At 34.8% G+C, this 12,572-nt stretch overlaps 1 protein-coding gene across 1 annotated transcript; it reads left to right on the plus strand.

Moving 5' to 3' along the window:
- The first annotated feature begins 2,706 nt into the window (after positions 1–2,706).
- On the plus strand, positions 2,707–9,811 carry LOC142634525 (shikimate O-hydroxycinnamoyltransferase). Its single transcript, XM_075808834.1, has 3 exons — positions 2,707–2,883; positions 5,340–5,820; positions 8,685–9,811. The coding sequence occupies exons 2-3, from the start codon at positions 5,374–5,376 to the stop codon at positions 9,576–9,578; spliced, it is 1,341 nt and encodes a 446-aa protein (XP_075664949.1). The 5' UTR covers positions 2,707–2,883; positions 5,340–5,373; the 3' UTR covers positions 9,579–9,811.
- Positions 9,812–12,572: the final 2,761 nt, after the last annotated feature.

The following is a 12,572-nucleotide window of genomic DNA, read 5'->3' on the forward strand; positions in this document are numbered from 1 at the left end:
AAGCTTGCAATAGGCATCTTGAAAATCATCATCATCGTTCAACACAAAATCATGCAAATCAGAAGTGGGATCCACGCAATTTTTGAGTCCTATCAGCTATTAGGATTTGTCTCAGAATTTTTTTTTTTTATTTAGATAAGGCTAGCGTGAAAAATTGTAGAAGTTTCAGAGACTTTAGTTTTAGAAAGAGAGAGAGGGGTGGAGTGATAAAAGGCCCCAACAAATGGCACATCGGGCCAACCCATAGGGAGTAAAAGAATTGAGGAAAGAAAATAAGGCTTACAAACAAAAGAAGGATGATGGGCCTGGGGCCCTGGATCAGTGAAAAGGCAAGGCTTAGAGCCCATAAAACAAAGGAAAAAAGAAGTCAGCTCGATCAAAAAAAAGAAACCAAAGAAAGACCAGAGAAAAAAAGGAGCTGGGCTAGGACGCCGGAGGCTGCCTGGGATCTCTAGGTATCCAGCATGGCTAAAGGAGGATTAAGACAGCTTAAAGAGGGATCAAAAGGCACCAGGAACGAGAAACAGATGGGCCCTTCTCAGAGCACCTAGCGATGCAGCACAAAGCCTGAGGACTTGGAGAGCAACAACTTAGGAGCAAGAAGCCAGTGCCTTGGAGAACCCAAAAAAGAGATCCACGAAAGGAAATGGTTGGGGAAACCTTCGGATTGGCAGAAGAAGACTCCGCTTACTGGGAAAAATGACAAATGGGGAGGGGCGGCTAAAAGGAGGTAAGCCCGAAAAGAGAAGACAAAGAAAAAAGGATTGGAGAGAGAGCAAAGTTAAAGGTTGAGCTCCCCCAAAGGCATCTCGGAACAGAAGGTCAGCAAGACACTTTTGAAGAAAAAAACACCAAAAGAAGAGAATTATGGAAAATATGGAAAGGATCAGTTGTCAGAAGGGCTGAGACAAACAGGGGGCTCTAGTACCTAGAGAGCCAAGGGGGAAGAATCAATGGTACCCCGGAACCCTAACCTGACACTATAAAAGGAAGAAGCAGCCAACGTTGAAAGGAAAAAATTTTTAGCAAGAAGCAAATCACATAGAATCAATAAGAAAAAGCTCTATAAAACTCAAAGAAAACAGGGAAACATCTCCCGGTATCCCAAAAACAGCCACTACAGCACATGCTTAGATTCAAAAGGATTCAAACTTTGCAAGTCTTAGAGGCCCAGAGGGTCACCTAAGTTTGTAATTTGGGAGCTTATTTGAACCTTGTATTACGTCTTAGTGGGCTCATTGTAATCCACAATTAAGAAAACTAATGAAATATTTCTTACGGACTTGAGGATCCTGAACAATTATCTTGTTTTTTTCTTTATTACTTTTGTCTGTCTTTGCTGTTTTCTTGTTGATCAATACATATATTCTCGCTTGCTAGTGTATGTGTATTGCAGGAGTCTTGCCCTGGGCATCACTTGATCTGTAAACGACCCATTTAGCCACGGTAGACCAAGCTCAGTCCCTTCAAACTACAACTAGAGGGTCCGGGGTCCTTGTTTAAAACTGGGCTTGGAAACTATCTGAAAACTGACCCTTACAGACGAATGTGTCTAGAAACACCACAATGGTGACAAACAGGAGCAGTTTTAGAGCTACTTGGCTTCCTATAAGGAGGTCTAACCTTAAAGGTTGACAGAGACCTCATCTTAGGACAATTTGGCCTAATATGACCAACAATGTGACAATGATGACAAGTGGGAACAAAAACATATTTTTCTTTCATCCTAGGAGGAGTTTTAGACATAGGTTTAAAGACTTCAGCGTTAACATCAGATTATTTACCTTTGTTTATCCTAGCAATATTAGCCTTCAACTCTTGATTATTCATTTTAAATGGAGGAATATAAAAATCTTTTTTCCTTTGAGTTAGGCTCAACAACAAATTTGGCACTATTTAATATTCAATTTCAGTTTTAAATTCAACTAGTTGCTCTTCCAAACTCTTAATTTTGTCCACTTGAGATGAAATTTGATTTTTAAATTTCTCATTCAAATTATTTGCTTCATCCAAATTTTGCAATCAAATCATCTGTTTCAAGTTTGACCTTTTTAAAATTAGCTTTTAATTTTGTAGAACACTCAAGAGATTTCATACAAATATTATAAAGCTTGCAATAGACATCTTGAAAATCGTCATCATCATTCAGCACAAAATCATGCAAATCAAAAGTGGGATCCATGCAATTTTTGAGTCCTATCAGCCATTAGGATTTGTCTCAGAATTTTTTTTATTTTTTTATTTAGATAATGTTAACATGAAAAATTGTAAAAAATTTTGAGACTTCAGTTTTAGAAGGAGAGAAGGGTGGAGTGAGTCCACCAAGCCACCAACCCCCAGAACCAGAAGTGGGATCCACGCGATAATGCGTGACACGTTAATTAGTAAAGTGAGAGAGAGTGCACAGGAATAGGATAATAGCGTAGATGAGTATTTTTTTTTTATAGGAATGATGATGTTTTTTCTACGAAGTTATGTATAAAAATATTAAACATATAGTTTTGATATAGGTCGGCATCTCACCAACTTTCTCTCTGCACCTTCCTGATAGTGGTGGAGAGTCTACCTGATGACGTGGCGTGTGGTGGCTGGTCAACGTAGTTGGCGCGGTAGGTGAGTGACAGAAGAGGCATAGCAGTTTAATAAACACCGTTTTTTAAATTATTTATTTATATATATATATATATTATTTTACTTTCTTATTAATATTATTAAGCTCTCTCCAATCCCCATTCTTCATTGTCCGTTCTCCATTCTGCTCTAAACTTAAAAACTCTTCACCAACTCTGATATCTACCAATTCAACCAAAAAGAAAACCCACCCTATCCTTCTGCCCAATTCCGCTCTCTACCGCCCACTTCCTTCTCTACATTATTTTACTGGTAATTTTCCTTCTCCTTTTTCTTTCTGTCTCATTAATTGTTCTATTTCTTGCAAGGAATATAATTATAAATAAAACTTCTTCTTCTTCTTTTTCTTCTTCTTCTTCTTGTTTTAATGAGTGGATATTAAACCCATTTTTAGCAACTAATTTTTTTTTTTTTTTGCTATTTGTACCAAATTGTAAAGTATATAAAGCATATGTTGTACTTGTATCGCATTTCCAAGGAATCTCTCACATGCAAATTGCATTCATCATAACATAAGTCCTCCTAACGCGTAATCTCTGGGGCCGGCGATGAATTTGCCCAAACAAAATGGTGGATATAGTTTTTTTTTTGGGAGCTTTCAATAAAGTACTAATAATAATGAAAGCTAATTTGAAGTTGTTCGCGCTGTGTATTTACTATTTCGTCTCAAATTTAACAGTTTCTTATTATTCTTTTTACATATGTTTGGTTTGGTTGGCGAAAGTATATCCTGCCTTACACCGGATGCAGAGTAAACTTTGTCTTTTGGTTGTTCAGACTGAGATTTCAATATGATTATTTTAACTTTTAATTTATTATTATTATTATTATTATTTTAGTTTTCCCCCACAAAAGATGACATGTCAAAAATCAGATGCTCATTAATTAATTTTTTTTTTTAAACAATATTAAATACATAAAATATACATTCTATCTGTTTATTTCGAAGCAAAATGTTTTATATATAATGAAAAATGTTTTCAGTAGAAAATGATTTAAATTTATTGTTTGGTTGCATACCAAAAAATAGTTTTGTACATTGAGGATACACCGAAAGTTCTCATTGACAATAACTATTGGTGGAGGTAAGTGGCGGTGGTTTTTTTTTTTGCTGAATAAGTGGCGGTGGTTTGTTGTTATCTTTACAAACCCAAAAAAAAAAAATAATAATAATAAAATCCCTCTCCTTTACCTACAAGTACAACTACAACTACAACTACAACTACAACTACACAAGCACATCTATTAAAAATAAAAAATAAAAAGATTTTTTCTATTTTACCCTTTCTCTACTTATTTTTCTCTCTTTTCCTCTACCTTTATGACCAAACATAATATTAAGGTACTGCTCAAATATTATTATACTAGACTCATCATGCAATATATATATATATATATTTTTAATTTAGTGTTATAATGTTTAAAAGTGATATATAAATAATTGTGTATATTTTATTTTTTAAAGAAAGATGTAAAGCAACGTGTAATAATGTTTAAAAATAAGATATAGATAGTGTCTTAAATTTCAAGCCGAATGAAGAAATAAAGGAAAAAATTATAAAAATTAGGAATGATAAATTATTCTTTTAATTGGTTTGTGTTTTTTAATTAAAAATTTTTTAACTAAAAAATAAAGGTATTTTAGGAAGTTTAAGAATTTTTGTGAGAGTATTTTAGTACAAAAAAGTTGAAATTTTTGTTGAAACCCAAACAAGAATTCTTGTTATTAATAGTATCAATTAAGTTAATGATTTATTAGTGCCACCCAATTATTTAATATTACATTTACAGTTACATTTTATCAACTCATTGTACATTAATACAATTATAGATTATTGCGCACTAATAAAATTATAGATAAAAAAGAAATGAATAAAATTTAGTTTAGACCTCAAATTAAATTATATTAGAGCAGAATTATTAGGTTGGTCCTCCGTAGTGGGCCTTTGTTCCTCAATTGAAAGAGTTAGGAATTTGCTTAACGAAAATAACTTGGGCCTAATTTGGATGGATTAAGAAATTAAGATTAGAGGTATGACTTAATGTTAGGAGTCTTTGTTCTGCACCCAGAGAAGAGCGGTTCGAGTGATAGTCTTAGTAAGGCCCGTGTGGTACATGTGATATTACCAATTATTGTTACATGGTGTTGGGTTGATGAGCTAAAACCGGAGATCTTATTTTTTTATTTAGCAAAAAATATATATTAAGATTAGGTGAGCTGGGTGGGGGCTTTAACCCTTATCTCTTTGGTTTGGCCAACCAACCAGACACGGAAATTTTCATTCCCATCTATACTCTATACTTACTGAATACTCTATTCTACTTTACCAGTTCAGCACCCAACTAATGCTTTACGTTTTCCTTTTTCTTTTTTTAATTTATTAATTAAATTAGTGCCTGCTGTCCAGAAATTTAAAAGATATACTATTAGATTAAATAATGTGTTTGAGTTTGGTGAGAGTGTAATTAAACGGGTGTTTTTAAGTTACTTTGTTTCTTAAATAAATTTTATGAAAAAAAAAAGTAATTGATAATTTTTTTATATAATTTTTTAAAAGTGATTAAAATGCTTTAAAAATAATCTATTAAGAAATACCTTAACGAATGCGGTAATTATGAATTGTTCTAAGACTTTTAACAGTTTTACTTGCAATTAATTTTCATTTAAAAATATAATTAATACTGTACCACTGTTTTGGTGGGTGTAGGGGTATAGCGAAAGAAAGAAAGAAAGAAAGAAAGATGTTGGGGGTGGAGGTGAAGGAGTCGACGATGGTTCGGCCGGCGGGGGAAACCCCAGTGGTGAGTCTATGGAACTCGAATGTAGACCTTGTGGTCCCTCGGTTCCACACTCCCAGCGTGTACTTTTACAGACCAAGTAGTTATGATGATGATGATGATAACAAGAAGAAGAAGGAGAAGTTGAAGTTGTTGGATTCTCAAGTACTGAAAGAGGCACTGAGCAAGGTCTTAGTCATGTTTTACCCAATGGCTGGTCGATTGAAGCGTGACGAAGATGGTAGGATCGAGATTGATTGTAATGGGCAGGGAGTGCTGTTTGTGGAAGCCCACTCCAATTCCCTCATCGATGATTTTGGTGACTTTGCCCCCACTTTGGAACTTCGCCAGCTTATTCCCTCCATCGATTATTCCAAAGGGATTGAGACTTATCCTCTCTTGGTCTTGCAGGTACCATTCTTTTCTCTCTCTCTCTCTCTCTCTCTCTCTCTCTCTCTTTCATTATGTGAATCTACTTTATATTTATTACTACAACTTTAATGTTCTCCTGTCAAGTAATAACTGTTTTTTGTTGTTATTGTTGGTTCGCTGTTGGCAGTTATAAAATATTAATTTGATTTCGGTTTGTTCTGTTGGGCTGAAAAAGTGGCTGGGATACTTTGGTGGTGGGAGTGATAATGGCTTTCTTATTCATAATGAAATTAGGAGGGGCTGAGCTACAACTTCATATGATTTAAGGGCCCAACCATAACAAGTTAACAAATTTCAGAAATAATAATAATAATAATAATAATAATAATTATTATTATTATTATTATTATTGAATTTGTGTAAAAGGTATATGTAGCTCTGCCCCCCTTGGAAGTAAGGAATGTATCATTTAGGAAATCAACAGGTCATCCATGGCAACTATTATCCTAGTGTTATGACCATTATGAATTCAGCATTTATATTATCATATAAATGCTGAAATCACAATGGCCATAACATAGTCTAATTTTGACTTGGAATATCTTACCCAATTGAAAGCAGTTTTCCTGGTTTGCCAACTTGAAAATTGCGAAAGCAAAATCTGGTTCACTCAAGTTGCTTCTCTAACTATTTATCACTTACTTCATAACTGGTTAGAGGGGCCAAATAAATATACATTCTAAAGCTAGTTCTTATATTAGTATTGCACTGAATGATCTGTTTTTGAAATGGTGCTATTTTTTATGTTTACAGAATGCCCAATTATGGATTTGAATCAAACAAATTGCTAATCAATTTGACTTGATTCTTCAAGATTTGGGCTAATGATTTTGTTTCTAGATTTTCCCAGCTTGAAGAATCTTGTAAACAAAATCAAGTGGCTTATGTCATAGTGTAACTGTTTAACCAAAATTCATTTAATAGGACCTGATCTGTAAGACTAAGAGGGCTACATGTTAAAATTTCTAATGAACATCCCTAGGGGGAAAAAATAGAATCAGCACAAAAAGAAAAGTGTCACTGAAGGAATATGATTGGTGGAGCTTGACTCCAGCAACCTGACTCCTTCATTGGTTCAATTAATGTTAAATTGAAATTTTCAATGATTCATTGAACATTTCAACTCTATAAGAAAAAAAGTGCTTTCTTATTGGTTTTTTCAAGGTCAAGGTGAATATTTTAATGAATCATTGAATGGTTCAACTATTTGACCCAAAGGGATGATCAATTAAAGAAAGCCAAAGAAATGAAGTAACATAAAATTAAAATTAAAATTGACTGCTAGATAAAATGTAGAATGCAGCAACAAATCATTGAAGAAAAATTGATTCATTTTCACAAAAAGAATATCCAGTATACCGAGCCATTTCTTATAAGTAATGTTTTCCCTGTTAATGTTTTTGACGCATGATCTGTATAACACTTATCGATTGGTAACAAATGCAGCCTGTGGAACATTTAGAGTACTTAAAATGAAGTTCTTTTTTATTGTTAGTCATTCTCAATTTAGTCATCTAGCTGCTTTTCAACTGTGTGACAGCTTGCTTGGTCATAAGGCATTTTGATGTCTGTCAATTATATTGATTTATATGGTACTTCTCAGAATGAATGTCTTAAATGGCTCAGAATACTGTGGTAGGACCAGGACCTTTGAATTGTGATTTGACCTTATTATTCATGACTATTGGATAGGTAGCAGGATGGTTTATAGAGCACCTAACAATTTCTTCTAGCAACTTATTATCTTTACTAGATTGTTGCCACCTCTCTTGAATTACCTGCCTAAAGTGATGCATAATAATTATATGACTGGTGATTCCTAGAAGGATATGGCTACTTTTATTGTTTGGGGGGGGGGAAGGTTGCACCTTTCGTCTATTCAATGGATACTTAATGTTTCTTTTATGTTAATATAAATTCAAACTCTAGTGGTAGTTAAACAAACTGTGTGTCTGATAGAAAACGAAAAAAAAAAAATGCCAGAGTGGAGAGAGAGGGAGCCAGGGGGGGACTATACTGTATACTGAATAACAGTACAACCTGTTTTTGCCTTCGCTTGCTTTTTTCATTGTTTTGTCTCAGAATTGGAGGGAAAATTGTTGATTGATAGTACTAGTGATTTTTCTTTTGGTGTTAAAAATACCCTAACAAGCCACCTACCTCAGAACTCAGAAGCCAACTTAATTTATTACCAATGGTATGCAAAACAATTACTTGATGATACATAATTCATCACTAAAAATTTCTAGGAGTTAATTAAAAACAAAGTTTCTTGATGATATGATCCTTTATGCGCGGATCAATATTTACCTGCCACTGGTTCCCTGATTGCTTGGTAAATAAGTCCAGCTTTAGGACATCAATGACTTGTATTTTCGTTTTTTTATTGTGTAGTACTTCCCTTTATTTCTTCCCAAAAGATCCTTACTTTTTGTTCAATATCAGAAATCAGGCAATGAGTGTAGATTTACAATAAGAGGCTTCAAATTCTTGTAAAAGTAATCTGTCTTTTCACAGGTTAGAAACTACAGCTCACATGCTTTGCAAGTGAACCTTCTAGTCTAATAGAGAATGCTATAACCTGCAATTTGTTTTGTTTGGTTTTAGCAGTTGTGAATTAGAAAATTTATGAAAGATTTTAGATACTTTCTTTAGTGGTCTCGAACTACATTTATCTAGGTCATACGAAAGCAAAGCCAAATTTCAACTAATGACAAAAACAGTGAATGTCTAGATAACTTCACTTATATGACTTTATTCACTTAATTAATTTTTTATTATTATTATTATTCTTTTTTTACAGTTGAGCTAACCCACTCTACACTTTTCCTCTTCTTGTGCAGGTAACATATTTTAAATGTGGAGGGGCCTCACTTGGTGTTGGCATGCAACACCACGTGGCAGATGGATTTTCTGGTCTCCACTTTGTGAATGCATGGTCAGATGTAGCTCGGGGTCTTGATGTTACCATTCCACCGTTTATTGACCGGACCCTACTACGGGCCCGTGATCCACCTCAACCTACATTCCAGCACATTGAATACCAGCCTGCTCCTCCAATGAAAAACCCTGTTCAATCTACAAAATCAGGTCCCGAGTGTACAACTGTCTCAATTTTCAAAATAACTCGAGACCAGCTGAATATACTCAAAGCTAAGTCCAGAGAAGATGGAAACACAATCAACTATAGTTCATATGAGATGCTGTCAGGTCACGTGTGGAGATGCACATGCAAGGCTCGCGCACTTCCTGATGATCAAGATACCAAATTGTATATTGCAACTGATGGACGGTCTAGGTTGCGTCCCCAACTCCCACCTGGTTACTTTGGCAATGTGATCTTCACTGCCACACCAACAGCTTTAGCAGGTGATCTCCAATCTAAACCAACATGGTATGCAGCAAGCAGAATTCATGATGCGTTGGCACGGATGGACAATGATTATTTGAGATCAGCCCTTGACTATCTAGAACTTCAGCCTGATCTATCAGCCCTTGTTCGTGGGGCACATACTTTTCGTTGTCCAAATCTTGGTATAACTAGCTGGGTTAGACTGCCAATCCATGATGCTGATTTTGGGTGGGGTAGGCCCATATTCATGGGACCTGGTGGGATTCCGTACGAGGGGTTATCATTTATAATACCAAGCCCAACTAATGATGGGAGCTTATCAGTCGCCATTGCTCTGCAATCTGAACATATGAAGGTATTTGAGAAGTTGTTATATGAAATTTGAGGAAATGAAATGCCTGAGGAACTCTTTGACGTTGAATTCTAGCCTCACCTTCGGATATGCCAAAAATTTTCCAAAGGTGGTGGTGTTTCTTCCCAGTGCATTTATCATACATGGATTGTGTCAATTAGATTTGATTCAGTTGAAATCTGAAGTTTCTATACTGAAATGAACTTGGAAACAAATGTATCTCTGACTTGATATTAAATTTACAATAAGCATAATTAATGTTTTCATATGATAGAATTAGGTCACATAAGGTTGTTTAGTTGTTATGAATTACATTAGTTCTTCTATTTGTATTTTTTCTGACTTTCTCCTTTGCACATTAAGGATAAATAACAAAATGCAAGTCACTCAAAATAAAATAACTAGACAAGATAGTTCTGATCTTTGGCTACTACCGAAATTCTTGACTAGTGTGTTGAGGGGGTTCTTTTAAGTTTCTTATACCTTAGACACGCGTCTTGATGTTATTGGACAACGTTTAGTTTAGGTTTTTTCTAAAAAGGAAGTTGAGCCTAGTGCTCCGTAGAATGGGCTCCAAAGTACTATTTTGCCGCTGCCAGTTTGTGCACAAACGTTGAGTTTAAATTTCAAGAGAAAACGTTGTAAAGTGAGCTTATTCTCTATTTCTGCCGCAAAATGAACTTTTTTCTAGTTTCTGCCATAGGATTGACTCTTCTTAACTTTTTGCTGTGCAATAACGTCTTTTGCATTTTTTTACAACGTGACATTCTTGCACTTTCTGCTATGCAGTAAAGTGTACTGCTATGCAGTAAAGTGTTTTGCTATGTAATAAAGTGTTCTACTTTTTGCAACGTGAATGACTACTCTTTATTTTACACTGCAGAAAATATTTCTTCACCTCCTGCACATAAACAAATCTAAAACACAAAGAAAATACCTATCAAGTAAATGTTAGTTTACATGGGTTAGCATATTCTCAAATATATATACATACATATATTCGTAAATACACTTATACGTATTCACATATACATATATAAAATATATGGCAAAACATGAGCTACAAAGTATACATGTGCGTATGGCAGAATAATAATTTGTTCATGTCGAGTAAATGATGTAGGACACAATTTACTGTTTATTTATTGTAATTTATTATTTTTGGTATTTTTATGTAAAAACGTTATTTTAGGTTTAGGTGATTTATTTCCTTGTTTTTAGGTGTATTTAATACTTTTTAGGTCAAATTTGATTCCTGATATGGTTAGGTATCAATTAAGAGTTATTTTAGAATATGTTTTCTTGCCTGTCAAGTTTTATGGAGTCCTTAAATAGCCTTTTAAGTCTGTAAACGTTTTTTATATGATATATTATTGAATAAAAATCAGAAAATGTGAGGCTTTGCTCTTCTTTTGGTTCTTCAGGAATTGTGAACTTATCAAGGATTCTTCCTTGTGGCGTTCAAATTTTATACCTTTGGTTCGTGATTCTTTATAATCATTGGGTCAAGGTCAACTTATACTTTTGGTTCGCATTTCGATTATAAACATTGGGTCAGGGTTCTATCAAAAATCTGAATTTTAGCTTTCTTGGGCAAGTATTCCAATATTTTTGTTGGATCTCAAAGCGTGTCGATTGAGGTTCGCATCATTTGGTATTAAATATTCCAATATTTTTGTTGGGTCTCAAAGCGTGTCGATTGAGATTCGCATCAGTAAAACACGTAATAACAAAGAAATCAGAAAACTTTAGTAGAAAATGTTTAACTAGTATAATAGCTAATATGGTAAATATAATAAAAATGTGCTACAACAGAATAACTAGTACAACAAATGAAGATACCACAATATGATAACTGATGCAGCGAACGTGATAAAAAACATGCTACAGCAAAATGACTAAATACAGCATATATAAGTTCTAATGAGTGAAATCAAATATATTTTCAATCGAAACCAAGTATTGAATCTTCCTATAGAATATATAAACCAAGAAGAAACTCAAACCCCAACTTGAACAGCCTTGTCATATGTTTTTGCTATCAAAGTTGTACATTTTGGAGAATAAGCCTAAATGGCTACTAGCTATTACTTTTAGGGGACTTCAAAAAGTGGGTTTGCTAAGAGGAAGGGAAAAGATGGTCTATTGATACATGCCCCTATTTCTGCCTTGTTTTCTTTCTTCTTTTTACCACTTTCTTTCTTTTTCTCTGTTCTTTTTACACTTAGTTTTTGACTACTATCTTGCCGTGGGTTGTTTTACTCCATTGGCTCTTTTCCCTTCTGGATCCCCCTCTCCCTCTAAGTGCCTCCCCTTTCATCCATGGCTACCTCTTCCTTTTATAGTGAACTAATTTAATGAGATTTTTCCCTTTTACTCCTAGGGCTTCACCAACTGTTTTTGGCTTGTTGTGGGCATTCCTTCAGAACTGCCCACCAACCCATTGGTTTCCCCACTACCTCCATTCAGAATACGTTTGCTGCACCATTACTCATTCCATGACAAAATTCCATTTTGTTTGTTCTTGTTGTATTCCTCTATCTCTAGATTCAAATGGATAAGGATTGGGCCACCTCATTACCTACCTCTATGCCATGCATCAAATGGTTTCAGCCATCTACTACCTCTTTTGGGTAAGATATCATCCCAACAAGGTCTATTCCCAAAAGAAGTCACAACTGGAAACCAAGTATAGACCCCCTTTTTTCCCCCCACCATCAAACCACACTCTCTGAATGCCCTTGACCGTGGGTCCACCTCCCTTGTATTAGCTGGGTACAAGCTGGTGGTGCTCAGGCCCATGTATGCTTGCTCCACTATATTCTCTTTTTGTCTTTTTTTGTTCTCACACTATTTTTGCCATAGTAGAACAGCCTTGTTTTGTTTTGCCGCGTGTCTCTGTCTTATTTCTTCATGCGTTTCTTGCTATGTTTTCTATTTCATTTGGTTTGGATTTTCTTTCCTTCACGCAACTCCTACTGCTGACACTTCTTGTTGTTCCTTGTTTCTTTTCATTGTGTTTCTTCA

The sequence above is a fragment of the Castanea sativa genome, chromosome 5 (assembly GCF_040712315.1).
Source record: "Castanea sativa cultivar Marrone di Chiusa Pesio chromosome 5, ASM4071231v1".
In the NCBI taxonomy this organism is placed as follows: domain Eukaryota; kingdom Viridiplantae; phylum Streptophyta; class Magnoliopsida; order Fagales; family Fagaceae; genus Castanea; species Castanea sativa.

Coding starts and splice junctions, on each gene's coding strand:
- LOC142634525 (XM_075808834.1), top strand. CDS start 5,374: ATGTTGGGGGTGGAGGTGAAGGAGTCGACGATGGTTCGGCCGGCGGGG. Junction 5,821..8,684: donor ATCCTCTCTTGGTCTTGCAG/GTACCATTCTTT, acceptor CTTCTTGTGCAG/GTAACATATTTTAAATGTGG.